The 14,971-nt window shown below is 41.5% G+C and overlaps 1 protein-coding gene and 1 long non-coding RNA gene across 7 annotated transcripts in view; one reads left to right on the forward strand and one right to left on the reverse strand.

Annotated features, from left to right (window-relative positions):
• Positions 1–14,971, forward strand: part of LOC117820710 — a 45,245-nt gene that overhangs the window by 24,731 nt on the left and 5,543 nt on the right. The window lies entirely within an intron of this gene.
• The window catches only part of LOC117820709 (target of Nesh-SH3), a 39,889-nt gene that overhangs the window by 22,586 nt on the left and 2,332 nt on the right, over positions 1–14,971 (reverse strand). For all 6 annotated transcript variants that reach the window (XM_034694601.1, XM_034694600.1, XM_034694598.1 and 3 more), the window contains exons 2-5: positions 3,313–3,492; positions 1,710–1,778; positions 1,478–1,610; positions 362–552 (exon numbers count right to left, since the gene is read on the reverse strand). In XM_034694601.1, the coding sequence (XP_034550492.1) occupies positions 362–552; positions 1,478–1,610; positions 1,710–1,778; positions 3,313–3,492 (573 nt within the window). The remainder of the gene's footprint in view (positions 1–361; positions 553–1,477; positions 1,611–1,709; positions 1,779–3,312; positions 3,493–14,971) is intronic.

Consider the following 14,971-nt stretch of genomic DNA (forward strand, 5'->3'; position numbering starts at 1 on the left):
TCTTCTACATTAGCGCCCGATAGTTGTGAGGTACGGACAGATCCGCTGCCCGTGACCAGTTTGCAAAGACTCGTACCATCCCCATAAGCTGGTGACTTGTGGCAAATTTAGAAGTCTTTATCATCAAACCAGCCCTCCCCAATGTTTATTTACTCAACAGTTTACCACTCGCTCTACTAGCCTGGTCTAACTTTGTATCCAGCATGCTTTGCAAGGCTAAGTGGCAACTGGCTTCATAAAGCACCACATTTTGGGTAATGTACTGTAACACAATAAGATGCCTCTTTTTGCATTTTATATAAGTGTATTGGTGGCACCCGGGAGGAGAGAACTAAAATGAATTCAGAAACATTGCACATACCCTCTAAGCCTCCTGAGGTTATGTTGTGATGAACGGGTTTGCTCCACAATCCAGTGCCGTCCTTAGAGTTGGGCTGAACACCAAATTCATAGACTGTGTTGGGCTTCAGGTGGTCAATGACGGTGTCACTAGTTGGGCAGGTTTGGTAGTTCCACTTCCTGTTCCTTTCACGATAACGCACAGTGTAGTGTCTGAACCAAAGACAGAAAAACAGAACTTGATTAATATACATTTTATGTTTTTGAGAAACTCAAACATCCAGATCATAGAATACCACCAGAAAAGCAAAAGCTGGAGAGGTCAAATGTTTCCCCCTTTGGTCTCAAAGACACAAGAGCTTCTGAAAGTCAAACTTTTTGCAGGACAGTAATTTCATTTAAGTAATGCTAAGCAAAAGCAAAAAAAAATCCAGTTGTAATGTCATACTTTGTATTCATTATCTGTAAAAACAATGCTAACTATATTCCTCTGAAAGGAAAATTAGTAATGTACAACAGTGTCCGTCTGAATTTACCCAGTGTTGCTTCACATTTGTTGCTTTGGCAACAACTGCACAGTCAGTATGCAACTTCCTGATGCTGTCTCGTTCTAAGTTCAGAATTATTAACAGTTTGGTCATAAAAACAGGAGGATATTTGTTGCAAAGGGAAAAGGTAGGGTTTCTCGTCTAAAATTTTCAGAATGTCTTTTCAGACTTCTCTCCTGAAGGGGAAATTGTGTTGCACATGTTGTGTGGGCGGACTCTTCTCTTAACACCTGTTTGCGCAGGCTTTTTTGGATTCTCTGCTCAGTAACCTGAGAAGCATCAGGGAAGCTTTTACTGTTAAGATAGTTATACCAGAGTACATGCAAACACAGTGTGTTTGACAACGAGTGTGTGCGCCTTCTACCATCTGTTTTATGCTAACCAGATCTACAACACAACCACAGTTCATGAAATGAGGCTGAAAATGAAATCTCAGTGCAGTAGCGTGACTATTTTTCAGAAGGCCTCATTCGTGAGTCCGTACCAGCTGTTTCTCTGGAGGAGATAATGGGTCGCTAAGCTACTTACCCCATGCTCTGTTGGAGTCGGTGGAGGGGGAAGATAGAGTGTGTGTTAGTGCAGAAACTCACCCATCCTCGAGACAGTCGTTCATGACGTTGCTTTCGTAGGGGGTTTTCAGCAGGGTGCCCCAGGACAGGAGGACTGAGGTGGGCGTCACGGAACCAATGACCAAGTGCAGCGGCTTCTCCAGTTCCACTTTACCTGGAAACAAATGAACATGTTACTCTTACTTCCACCTTGTTGTCATGTTTCACGTCTGATTTCCATGTTTACAATGCCATCTTCATGCTTGTACATTACCTGTGCACTGCTTTTTCACATCGTTGACTGGGATGGGCTGGACGGCTATAAGATACTTGGGCTCAGCATCTGAAATGAAAAGAAGAAACATTTTGCATATAGGTAACACCTTTTGTTTTGTGGCATGCTTTTTTCAAGGACAAGGCTTTTGAATTTTGACGATTGTCTTCTCATTTATTTTGGAGCCAAAGTCGGCCATATCGGAATGAACCAGTTGAAACCAAGACGGTCAAGTTCAGCAATGTTATAATGCAGAATCTGTGAGTGCGGGACAAGATTACTGTATGGGATGTGTTCTTGTTTTATTGCTAGTTGATTAACTTTTCATGTTTGAACAGGCATGCAAGAACACAATCTAGTTTGTTGTTCATCTTTATAAACAGATGTTTTCATACACATTCAGATAACAGCGTATTATTTGATGTTGTCTTTCAACTTCAACTCCATCCTCGCCTTCAAAAGTTGCTATCATGACTGTAAACATGCCAGGAGCAGTGAAAAGAGGGCCTTAGCCTAGATATCTCTTATGTACTTTTTAAATAATCCACTGGCTACACTAAAACCTCGTTTCCACCAAGCGGTCTGGTATGGATTGGGACAGTTTGGTATGGGTCAGATCGGTAACGCCTGATCCTGTTCGCGTTTCCACAGCCAACCGTGCCCTACTTGGTGGGCGGCATGTAAGCTGGATGCCGATAGCCGCGTCAGCTATGTAATAGCGTTGGCAGCACGACACAGTGTACCCTGCTAATAAATGTAATGAAGAAGTAAAACGCGACACTGTAAACAAAGAGCAACAATGGAAGACATCCTGCAATTCTTCTTCTTTGTGATTGGCATGTGGCTCTTTGTTATAAAACGCAATCAAGCTTTGTTTGCCGCGAGGAGAAATACAGCTGTCGCACGGGAAGTGACGATTCTTTCGACCAATCCACGGACTGCAGTGTTTCTAGCTCCACCTTCTGGGGTTGGATCGGCATGTCTGGCACCCCAACAGAAGGGTACCAAAAAGTGGGACGGTACGGCTCGATAATTTGGGGACCTGTCCCGGTTTTAGTGAATGGTAACGCCACAAAATACGTGCCATACCGAGATGAACCGAACTGAACCGCTTGGTGGAAACGGGGCTTTAGAGGACCTTAGATAATAGCCACCATCAGAGGCTGAAGTGTCTTAAGACAATTTATAATGACTAAAAGTTCAGGTTAGCTGAGCTGACAGCTGAGAGACTGCTAGCCACCCCAAAGTCACTTGGAATAACCAATCCTTTATTTATCCATAAGTCTAAGCCATAAAGTCCTTTTTAAATGGTTCAGTAACACAAACAGTCTCCCCTTTAACACCTGTCATGAGTTGGGACATAAGCTGATCTGCCTTGAAACTCAAGTAGCCGCAGTACAGGGATTTGGCTCTTCCACATTGGCTTCACTTTCAACCCTAGCTGCTTGGGAAGAACAAACTAGAATTTATAGATCCCAAGAGCTTATACATCCGTGTCCTTAATCCATGACTAAAAAGGTTGAAACACAATTCACATGTGCATCATGAGAGTCATAGCAGATGTTTTACAACTCCTCTCAAAGATACATATCAACAGTCTTACCAAACTCTGTCAAATATGGCTGTCCGTTCTCAGGCAGCTGAATGAACTGTTTGGAGAACATGCTGCTGCCATAGCCCAGGATGTAGCCCTCAAGCTTGGTGTCGGAGTTAGGACGCAAGAACTTCATCACGATGGTGTCTCCTGTGGCATTGATGCGGACTTTCATGTTCTGACGTCTCACTAGGAGAGGAAGGAGAGGACAAAGTTGTTCCTTTAAAACCAAGTACATTCTGCTTCTTGATTCATATAATATCACTATATTGGTAAGAAAATAAATTGCAAGAAGGCCATACAATTCATTTTATTTTACAAAAAGAAAAAACAAGCTTCCACTTATTATAGATCCACTTTGTTGGAAATGTTGGAATAATAAACAAAGTACATTCATACAGAGAGAAACCAGGAAAAATAAAGTGTAAAAGCAGTTAAGAATGAAGAAAATGGTACCTAAGGCCCTCTGGCACACTTATTTGACTCTGGCTTTCAATTTTAGGATCATTATATAAAGCAAAATAAAGAGCTTGCTATGTAGAGTTCATAAAGTTACATAAATGTGTTACTTTTACAACCTTTGCTTCCTTAATTCCACAGTTCTGCTCCCAGACACTTAACAGGCACAAGGGGTGCATGCTGTCAAAGCAATCTTGTTTTAAAACCTGCTGAGATGTAACTCTGACTGAAAACTAATAATGGTGGTTTTATATAGAGAGCACAGTACTAGGAAAGGAACTGGACAACTTTCATTTAGTGCTTTCATACTGATCAAGAGCATAACTTTTATAGAGAGAGCAAACAGTAAGGATCTGCCACTCACAGACACAATAAATATCACTGGTTGAAGTTTTTATATGAGGTCTTAGTTGGTTCAGAATAGCTTCTGAAATGCAAACTCTTTCTATAAAATAAAAGCTGTTAACAGGTGTTGTTAAAACTTCAGCAAGGCAATGTCCAGCTTTGGTTGAGTGGACAAGAAAAGTGTATGAAATCATGCTGGCAAACAGAGATAATGTTTCATCACATTGACATCACTTTACAAGAAACCTCACATTTTCTGCCAGAGCTGACTTCTACAGAAAACAGTCCTAATCAGCAGAGCCGTGGGACAGGCATGAGAAAACAGCAGGCATCAGAGGGTGGGTCAGAATAAAGCAAGGCCAAGGCAGCCTGTTTATTACTAGTCAAAGCAACCATGATTTGATCTCAAGGTCAGAGATTACACAGAAAGAGCCTCTTAGCAAAATACTACAAGAATAAACTAGTGATGATCCAGAGCAACACATTTCTTAATCCTTTAAGCTGAAATTTAAAGCCAAATCAACCAACTAGCTCAAAGGTAAGAAAAGTCTCAGAAAACTGTCAAAGTTGAGCATAATTTATTCAACACAGCCAACCATGGGAACACAGCGTGAGATAAACAATGGAGTATTGGTTTGCCAAGTGTGGCTAAAGTTAGCAGAGCTAGCACCACCACCTGTCATTCCTGGTTAAAATCCTGTATTGGTTAAAGTTTCACCAGACTCAACCTACATACAACGTAATCTCTCAAAATACTGCCCAACAGTGCCGTGTTACTTGCCATCTGTTTTCTGTGCTCATTTCCATCTAGGTAGTTGAGCATTACAGCTTTATGACAGTAGCCATAACTGGTGCTACGGCCCGTCCAGTGGTGGGTGGCTGTACTAAAGCTTAGACAACATTTAACCGGCATTTCAGGCAAACAATGATAGAAATATTAATGACTAGAGACTAGTAGCTCTGGTGCTGACAAAAGAGGGTGACGATGTTGAACCGTTTACTCGACTAAACATCCACATCTCTATCATAAACAGAAGAGATAACAGATAATCTGGTAAATCTGAATACATGGTTTAAAACTTAATCTTTAAAATAAAATAGATATTATGCTAGTGACCAGTGATCATGCTGGTAGCTGTTTACAGCCCCCCTCTACCAACCCGACTACGGCGTCCAACGTTCTCAACGCTGCCATAGCCAGACTCCAGACAGACCACCAGAGTGCCCTCTTCCTGATATCCGGGGACTTCAACCATTTATTTTCTACATAGCTTATTCTGTGTTCTGTACATACTTTTATTATCATTGTTTTCATCGTATTTGTATTTATATCTTATTAATTACTTCTTCTAGTAATATTATTTGATATTCTTAATTATTGTGTATAGGAGCAACTTTAACGACTGAATCCCCCCCCTGATTCTGATTCTGAAGTCGCAGTCCAAATTCACTAGCTGAAGCATTTTTAGGTGGGCATTTTCCCCCATTCCAGCTGTGGCTCAGTGAGTAGAGTTGGTCGTCTATCAATCGGAAGGTTGGCAGTTCGATCCCAGCTCCGGCAGTCACATGCCGAAGTGTCCTTGAGCAAGACACTGAACCACAAATTGCTCCCGCTGTTGTTCAGCGGTGTGTGAATGTGTACGAAAGAGATTAGTAAATACTGATGGTTCCTCACTAAATAGCAGCCTCTACCATCAGTGAGTGAATGGGAGTGAATGGGTGAATGTGACGAGTAGTGTAAAAGCGCTTTGAGTAGTCAGACAGACTAGAAAAGCGCTATATAAGTACAAGTCCATTTACCATTTACCATTTCCCCATAAATAAGAGGTAGTTGCATCAAAATCCCATTTCTTAAACATGTAGAACTCTATATTTTGCTTCATACTAACCTTTTTATATCTGTTGACTCTCATTTATACTCTGTATAATTTTTTAATACCCTGTATGTCAGTACCAATTGTTGGACTTTAGTTGTCATCCTCATAACAAACACTTCAAACAAACATCACAGGCTATAAATCTTGCTAGCTTAACTTGTGAATGAAGCAAGTCAGATAGTGATCTGACAAGCAACTTATTGACTCTACATGTGAAAACAAAAGAATGGATTTGCTTATTTTTCAATCAATCACTTCATTTTAACATGTGGCCTTCATATCTGGCCAAAAAATGTGCATGCTAACAGTTAGCCAGTTTTTAAAAGTCGTGCTAATAAACATCAGAAAATGAAGCTGAGTGTTGTTCGGCCAGAAGCGTGACTTAAAACTGACAGTTGGCGGCTGCTAAAATGAAAAATAACCACACCAGTGCACACATGCATGGTGAACAGTGGTAACAGAAAGAAATACTGTATTTGTATGTCCATTTGAGACAGTTTCTTTATTATTTTGGGGTTCCCTTTTTTTTTCAGCCTTGCTTTGTTTTTAATTTAAAGGTACAGTGTGTAGAAATGGGAATATCAAGCAGTATCCAGCAGTCAGATTCTAGATTGAAACACTCCCTTGCTCACCTCTCCCATTGGTGAAGAAACATTGGCCTTCAAGGACAAGAAGCAGCTGTGATGCATGATAAGTATGATCCTCTATTTGTCACGTTTTTACCATCAAAAACATCCATCAATACAAATTCCTTGGTGCACAACAACGCCCTTCATGTTATTTGTCTTCCAGCCAGTGCATTTCACGCGGCCACTCACTAAATACGAAAACACGTATCTTACTAGGTTGTGTGTTCTGTGCTACAGTAGAAATATGGCTGTGTAAGATGGTGAAGAAAGAGATTAAACCTTGATTAAACCTACATACGTATGTACAGTAGATATAAAAGATATATTCAAAGTTAACATAAACAAGTTTTTTATATTCAGGTGATGATATGGTAACTTAAACATACTTAAAAATATTATATTCCATGCCATTAATTAGAGCATGTAAGACAATTTCTTTAATCCAACTTAATCACTGTTAACTTGGTTTCTTTTAAAGATAGGTAACCAAAACCAGTCTCCAACACATCAAACTTCCAGCACTCATTGTCATCCAGGCTGTCTGGAACTTAGGTTTGTGCTGCACTATGCTCTGAGCAGCACATGTCCTTGGTTAATATTTCAGCATTAAATGATTTAATGGAACTTTACTTGAGGAAAAAGGCCAACAGCTGTGAGACGCCAAAACAGACTCTGTGAGCGAGAGGGGGAAGCCCTGGATTAGAAAAATACCCTCATGCTCATCCAGCTACGTGTTTTCTATCAAAACTGCATTTGTTTTGATTGTCTCATCAATATTTCTGATAAAACACAAGAGAGATTTGGCTCAGAGTGAGAGGGGCTCAGTGTGTATGACACATTAGGGAAACTTATGGCAGTGCGCTTTTAACTCCAGTACAAGCAAACACTGGCTCAGTCCCATGACACCTCGACATGAGCCCAGCCATTTGGCCCTGACTCCGACTGTAAAAAGACTTATCAGTGTTTCCAGAGAAACATGAATAAAGCTTCAGGAATGGATCCAGTCATAGAATTAATCAACTGTGGAAGAAAGAAAACCGCTTAGCCATACAGTCATGTTGTGTGGGGTTGTTTTGGTACACGGAGAGAAAAATAGTGAGTGATTATTTGAACATAAGAGCAGCTCTGTTTGTGGCTCCGACCCTGTCAAACATGTGGGATCATTGATGATGTATAACCTCACAAAAAGACATGGAACTGCAGTATAATTAAACCCATGATCCTGCCTTTAGTAACCATAGATTGATTGCTGAGCAGGCCTAGCAGGGAGAAACAGACCTCAATGTTGCAATTAGTATTTTTGGTACGCAATTTAAATTCAAAAGGAGACACAAAAACAACTACAAAGACACTAACTTTTAGTGCCCTCTTCTGCTCAATGGGTCATCCACTTATTGCAGGGTTGGCAGTTTGATACCTGGCTATATAGGTGCATTTTAATGGTTGATTGCCATTTTATAGATGTATAAAGCACGAACTAAGAGCAGTCATTTAACATTTACACAAAAAAGTAACCTCAAAGTGACACAAAATGCCTGCCAAGGATGTTCTCAGACATCAGAAGTTCAACTAAAAAGCCCAACCAGATCAAGAGCAAGACAGATCATGACACAAACAACAAATTGAACACATTGTTCTAGGTCCAATCTTAAGTATTAACCATAGACTGTATAAAATATGGACGTAGTATCCGTGATGTCACCCATCTGTTCCTGAGCGCTGTTTTGAAGCCCATCGACGGCAGCAGCCATATTGGAAATGCGGAACTCAACCAGGCAGAGTGTGATGTAAAGGGGCGGAGTTTGAGCCTCCTAGCCAACAGCTATGTGTTCCCGACTGGGAGTCAAGTCAGTCATGTCCTTATTTGGGTAAAATCTCGTAATCTTAATATGTTCTGAACCATCACGTTAGAAAAAAAATCACCCCCTGTACAGTGTGTGCCGATAGAGGAATTAGCTACTGTAGCCAAGCCATTTTTTGAACCAGGTTGTAAACATGTTTATTAATGCTGCAAAGATCGTCTTTCTTGAATTTGTGTGTATGTGGTTTCCGGTTTTTCTGCAGCCAGCCTCAAGCTGATTGCAGTTTATAACAATTCCGCATGGGCTTCATAGTTTGAGACCGGAGGTTGCCACTTGGTATTAACACTGCAGAAGATATCAAAATAATGGTGCTCACTGTATCATGTTACTAAGATGGTCATGTGCCAGAGAGAGCAACGTAACACCAACTATATTCTCTGCTTGTTTGTGCACAGGAAACTATGGCGCTCTGAGCATATTATCGATTGTATTATGTTGAAGATGGAGCCATTAAATGTTTAGAATCAGCTGATAAGTTGGCAGCCTTTGTGCAGTGATTTGGAAATGTAGCTACTACCTAATGGACCAATCACAGGGCTTGCAGTCTGCATGGTTTCTACACATAGTTACATTTTTGAGGAGGTGCACGTCAGGTTACATGTATAGGCTTCTGCTTCGGTACAGGGCTACACAGACCCATGGCGCATGCTATGGCATATAAGTGACGCAGAGGTATACTCTAAGCTTAAGACTTGGAAACACAGGGAAATCATATGACCATAAAAGGATGCAAAATAGTTACAAGACACAAAATGACAACAATGATATTTTAAGTAACTACAAAAGACTGTTACGTCAGGGTTCTGTCTTGTTTTGTGTCTGCAGCTTCCTGTGGTGATCACCTGTGATTACCGGCAGCTGAGGGCAATCAGCTGAAGTCTATTTGGGCAGGTCCCCAGTTAACACTCACTCTCTCTCCCCTCTCACAGCAGCAGCAGCACTCAGTGGTTTGTTTCCAGTTTTCAGGTTAATCTATGTTTGGTTTACAATAAAATACCATTAACTAACTTAACCCTTTTGTGTTGTGTCCCTTACTATGGCATTCGAGCCAGCCGTAACATAATGGGGGCTCGTCCGGGATCAATCAGATCTGGATGAGTTTTTGTTGTCTTGTTACCCCTAGTTTGTGCAGGTTCTTTGTTTGTCTTAGAGGTGGGTTTGATAAGCACTGTGGTTCTTCCTCCTGGTGAGCACATGGTGAGTAGAGAGTCTGAGTGCATTGGAGCTGTGTTCTGAGTGATTTCTCCTGGTTAGTGAGGAGTTGGCCAGCTGGGCTGATTTATATCGTCCTTCCAACGGCCAGCTCATTTGTTTTTTTGCCTTTCTTATGTTCGAGGTAATCCTGGGCGGGGACTGGTTCTCCTGCGGGGGTAGACTGGGCTCAGGTCCTTGGTGGTTTTACCGAGGGGAACCCAAGCTCAGTTTTTAAAAATTGCCTCGAGCCCGGCACGCCTCAGAAGATACTTAGGTGTAGTTCAAGATAGGCAGGTACCAGGAGAGTTGCTTTTGTTTGAATGCACTCAGGGGCTTGCTCATTCTGCCCACTAGTTGGAGAGTTTGTGGTTAGGTGAGTGTGATCTTAGCTTTAGTGTGTTTGTGCTGTGTTTTTCTTCTGCTAGATGTTGGTGTGGGGTTTGACTTTGTGTGTAGGCTAGTTCTCCCTGAGTTTTGAAAGGCTTTGTTCTTTCTAAAGAAAGACTAAAGAGCAATTTATCACAGTGAGAGAAAAAAATACAACTGTGGCCTTTTATCTTTTTATTCCATCCAGCCTATTTTCAATATAAAATGTTTCAAGGGCCCTTTATATGTCTTTGCAAAGGGGCCCATGGTTTCATTAGAAGAAAGAAACGTACTTTATTAATCCCCAGGGGGAAATTTAATTTTTCCACTCGTGTTATATTTTTTGGTCATGCTACACGCACAGTTTGGTGTACATACAATTTTATGCACAAACATGCAGTGGACATGCACTAAGGGAGAGATGTCAGAGTGAGGATGCTGCCATCAACCAGCGCACCCCGAGCAGTTGGGGGTTCAGCGCCCTGCTCAAGGGCACTTTGGTAGTGCCCAGGTAAGTGAACCAGCACCTCTCCAGCCACCAGTCCACTTGCCAAACTTCGTCCATGCTGGGACCCTCCGGTTGCCAAGCCAAGCCCCTATGGACTGAGTTATTGCCGCCCCCGTTACATGTAGTTTGCATTGATTTTAAGACGACAACATGCTATGATGCCTTTATTAACTAACCATAGATCTCTGGTTATAACAAACATTTCATGTATGTTATGTAGGATGTGGTTAGTTTCACAAATATCATTCCCACTCTTGATATGAGCGATATTCGAGGAAATGGTGTACAGTGAATTTCAGAGAAAAGGCTAATGCCTTCAATTGAAACGTCTTGACACAAGCAAGCTTTCTCCCTCCTGCAGATAATTTTGCAACAATTACAGTATGGGCAAATCCATCACTGTGCTCAAAGTCAGCCAATAAACAAAATAGATTATGCAATAAACAATGCCACATCCTTCAATAAACATTTCACCAGGTTTCCAAATCTCTTCTGGTTCTCATAACTTTAAGATGTAAACTTACAAGCCTGACAAGTAAAAACAACATCAGATTGGAAGCTCATTCTTGGCAGATATCAGCAGTAACAGATGATCCTGTGGGTGTGGGAGTAGGTTAATGGATTTGTCAGTATGACAAACTCTTTCTACTTTCAGCTGCTGAGCAACATGATATGTTTATGTGAGTTTGAAAACAAATAAAACGTGCATCTGTACAGTATGAGCAGACCTGGCATGAACACACTGTGATTTAGTGCCTGACATTATCAAAACCACATATTTCTAACATTGGCAGCTGCCTTGTGCTCAAATGTTCTCAGTTCTGTTGATGAGGGGGGCAGAGTTAAAGTAAAGAGAACACTGAGGTCATAATAATTGACTCTACCACTCATTCTGATGTGTAAACTTCTGAACTATAAATATCTGACGCTGGGCCCTCAAAGGACAGGATAACGGGTTTGTTTTGTTTCTGAAAAATTCATTGACAAAGAGCTTTTCCTCACTTGTTTTGAAGTGTGTCAGTTCTGGAGGACTGAGATGACAGAGTGATGAAGCCATGTCTGTTTGTCTTGTCTTGACTAGCTGGACCTCACAGCTGAGCCCTGCAGACTGTAAATCCCCCTGACTAAATGAAGGAATAAACTCTTGCTATTGCTATAACAGATAGATCTAAAAGCACCCATGTATCACACAATGTCACGGCTGCACCATAAGTCAAACTGTCTGTAGATGACACCATCCCTGCCACACACACACAAACACATAATATGCCCCCTGTGCATGCATGGTGTGTGATTTCATGCGGCTCTGGCGTACAGCACTTCAGCCTCTCGGGTTTTTGCTCTGGAAGAGGAGAGGCAGAGAGGAGATTTGGCTCCCCGCACAGTGGAGACACAGACAGATGTTTTATGGCTCCTTTGTGAAACAGTCACCTTCATTTAAGGCAATGAAGTGTGAAAATGTCTCTGAGCCTCAGCACAGAGGGTTTGAAATAATTTAGCTGGCGAGGAAAGGACAGCTGAGCTGACCTATATTAGCTCTAATGGGAATATTTCAACCCTGCAGATTGCTGAAATTCAGCCCTCTGAATATCCAGCAGAACACTTCTTTGATCCAGCTCTCTCTGGAACAATACCCTCTCTCAGGTTCATAAGAGGCCTTCACTTTTGGTCCAGCATGGCCAAGCCGTGCCTGGGATTATACTCCTGGCCTTGCTGGTCCCTCTGCTCTCAAACTATATATCTCCCCTGTCAGGTTTAACGGAGCAACAGCTGTTTTCTCTTCCCCTGTGGCGGTGCTCCATCCCATCCTTCTCCTCCTTTACTCAATCACTATTGTCCTATATGTGTCAGCATCAACCTGATACTCTTTCAACATCCTAAAGTTCTCTAAATGTATCTGTTTTGTACTCTACTTTTTGCTCACCCTTCATATTTCCATCTCATTTATCTGTATGTGAGATGTGACCAAGTTTGTTCAGCAGTTTTCCAGTCATGTCATTTCCCGAGGAGGAACAGTGACACATTACTTCCTCTATTAGAACTCTTTCAGATTCAGGATCTCTTATGTACACTTACTCTGGCTGTTCCATTAGCAGGGTTAACTTCATCAATGAACATTATGTCAATAAATGTTGGTCAACAACCTTTTTCAGTGACAAAGCCAAGGAGTTAATGAGCCCTGAATACATCTTTGATATAAAAACTATGACAACGTGTTTTGATTTAGTTGGAAACAATTAAAAACTGAAATGTTAGTAGTAGGCTTTTGGAGATTAAAAAGCAATGCATTCCTTAAACTGCTTGATTTGTTTGAGAGGCTCGATGTTAATTTTGTCACCCACCGCAACTCTGCACTGCAGAGGCTGCGGAAGTACCGGAAAACCACATACACATGAATGGGAAAAAGACGATCTTTACAGCAGAAATAAACATGTTTACAGCCTGGTACAAAAGACGAGTGTTGTCTGGATAGCTCATTTCTCGATCGGCTCACACTGTGAGGGGGGTGAATTTTTTTCTAACGCAGCAATTTCGAAGATATTGAGATTACAAGTCTTCCAATGAGAGGCACAGCTGACTGTGGGAACACTGTAGCTGTTGGCTAGGAGGCTCAAACTCCACCTCTTTACGTCACTGGCTCCACAGCAGCAATATGGCTGCCACCGACGATTGGTCTTAAAACAGCATTCAGAAACAGATGGGTGACGTCACAGATACTACGTCCATATTTTATACAGTCTATGTGTTCAATACTTGACATTCGCCATTTTTTGCTGCTGTTCTGAGTCTAACTGCTTTGCACTAAAGCCATGATTTTTCATAGTTTGGGGATATGTTTGAAAGTTTACCTCAAAAGATGTCTCACAATTTATGTCAACTCTAAATTATCAAAGATAATTGACCAAAGACGATGCAGTCAAGAATACAGTAAAGTCAATGTCTGTCACCTCAAGCACAGTTAAAACCATTGTTGAAGTGGAATCCATCCATCTTATTCCAGCACCAGCAGACAGGGGCTGTTTTCGAAATGGTCTGCTACATACTACCTACGAATATAGTAGACAGTAGGTACTGCCTACTACATACTGCGTTTGAATTTAGTCTGTAGTATGGCTGTTCTGTTCGCTCTGTTATGCAGTATGCTTGGCCAGACGTCACTGAATTTCCGGTTTCGGGAAGCAGAAGTGAACAACGGCCAAGCTGAAACTGCTTCAGAATGCGCTTCTGATTTAAAAAGTTAAGAAGTGGTTTATATGCAATTTAATAATTTTCACAGCACCGGACTTCCCCCCCGTCAAAAAAAGAAGAGAAAAGAAAAAGCGGAACGAGCGGAACATGCTAGGCAGACTGGTCCGATGCATACTGAGAAATTTTCCCGAATCAGTAGACATGCAGTATCGGCATGCTGCAGATTTTGCTCTTCTTCACATACTACTTAATACATACTGAATTTGGCCAAATCAGTACGTACTGCTAGTATAGTATGCGGTTTCGAAAACAGCCAGGGTCAAGGCAGATGTGTCCTTCATTCATTGCTCTGCTTTGAGCATGTGCGTTCACACTCATATTTGACTTCTAAGGAAATATATATAGCCACAATGTCAAAGAAAAAAAGGTTTGTGTCTTAACTTGGAGTAATGAACATCCCTTTATAGTAGCACTTCTATCTGTTTGTAATGCACCTTCCTTACCTCAGATCAGCAAGGCAGCATTGCAATTGTGGGAGACTCTTGGCTAGCATCACTAACTAAGCGGCAGTAGCTCAGTCCATAGGGACTTGGCTTGGGAACCAAAGGGTCGCCGGTTTGAGTCCCAGCATGGACGAAGTTTGCCAAGTGGACTGGTGGCTGGAGAGGTGCTGGTTCACCTGCCTGGGCACTGCCGAAGTGCCCTTGAGCAAGGGCCCCCCAACTGCTCGGGGTGCGCTGGTTGACGGCAGTATCCTCACTCTGACATCTCTCCCTAAGCATGTTCACTGCATGTGTGTGCATTTGTATGTATATACCAAAAAAACTGTGTGTAGCATGTTCAAAATAGCATGAGTGAAAAAAAATTGAATTTCCCCCTGGGGATCAATAAAGTACCTTTCTTTCTTTCTTCTTTAAGGTAAGAATCTGGATGTTACATAAGTGTTAAGAAAAAAAGTGAAATGTCGCTTTATAGATAGAAACACTTAATTCAACTTTGAGACTCATTTTGAATTGGCTAACTGAGTTTAAAGAGACAAAACATTTTGACTTAAACTCGACTAAAATGTGCTGTCGTTGACTACAACTAGAAAGGACAAAAATTTGACTTAAACTGTGAAGCATTTTGTCTCAAGGACAGACTAAGTCTAAAATAGCTGCCAAACTTAACAGAAAATAGTGTATGATCATATCTAAATAGGAGGTAAAGCATTGGCAAGTATAGACCATCTTACAGTGG

Source organism: Notolabrus celidotus, chromosome 10 (genome assembly GCF_009762535.1).
Source record: "Notolabrus celidotus isolate fNotCel1 chromosome 10, fNotCel1.pri, whole genome shotgun sequence".
Classification (NCBI taxonomy): Eukaryota; Metazoa; Chordata; class Actinopteri; order Labriformes; family Labridae; genus Notolabrus; species Notolabrus celidotus.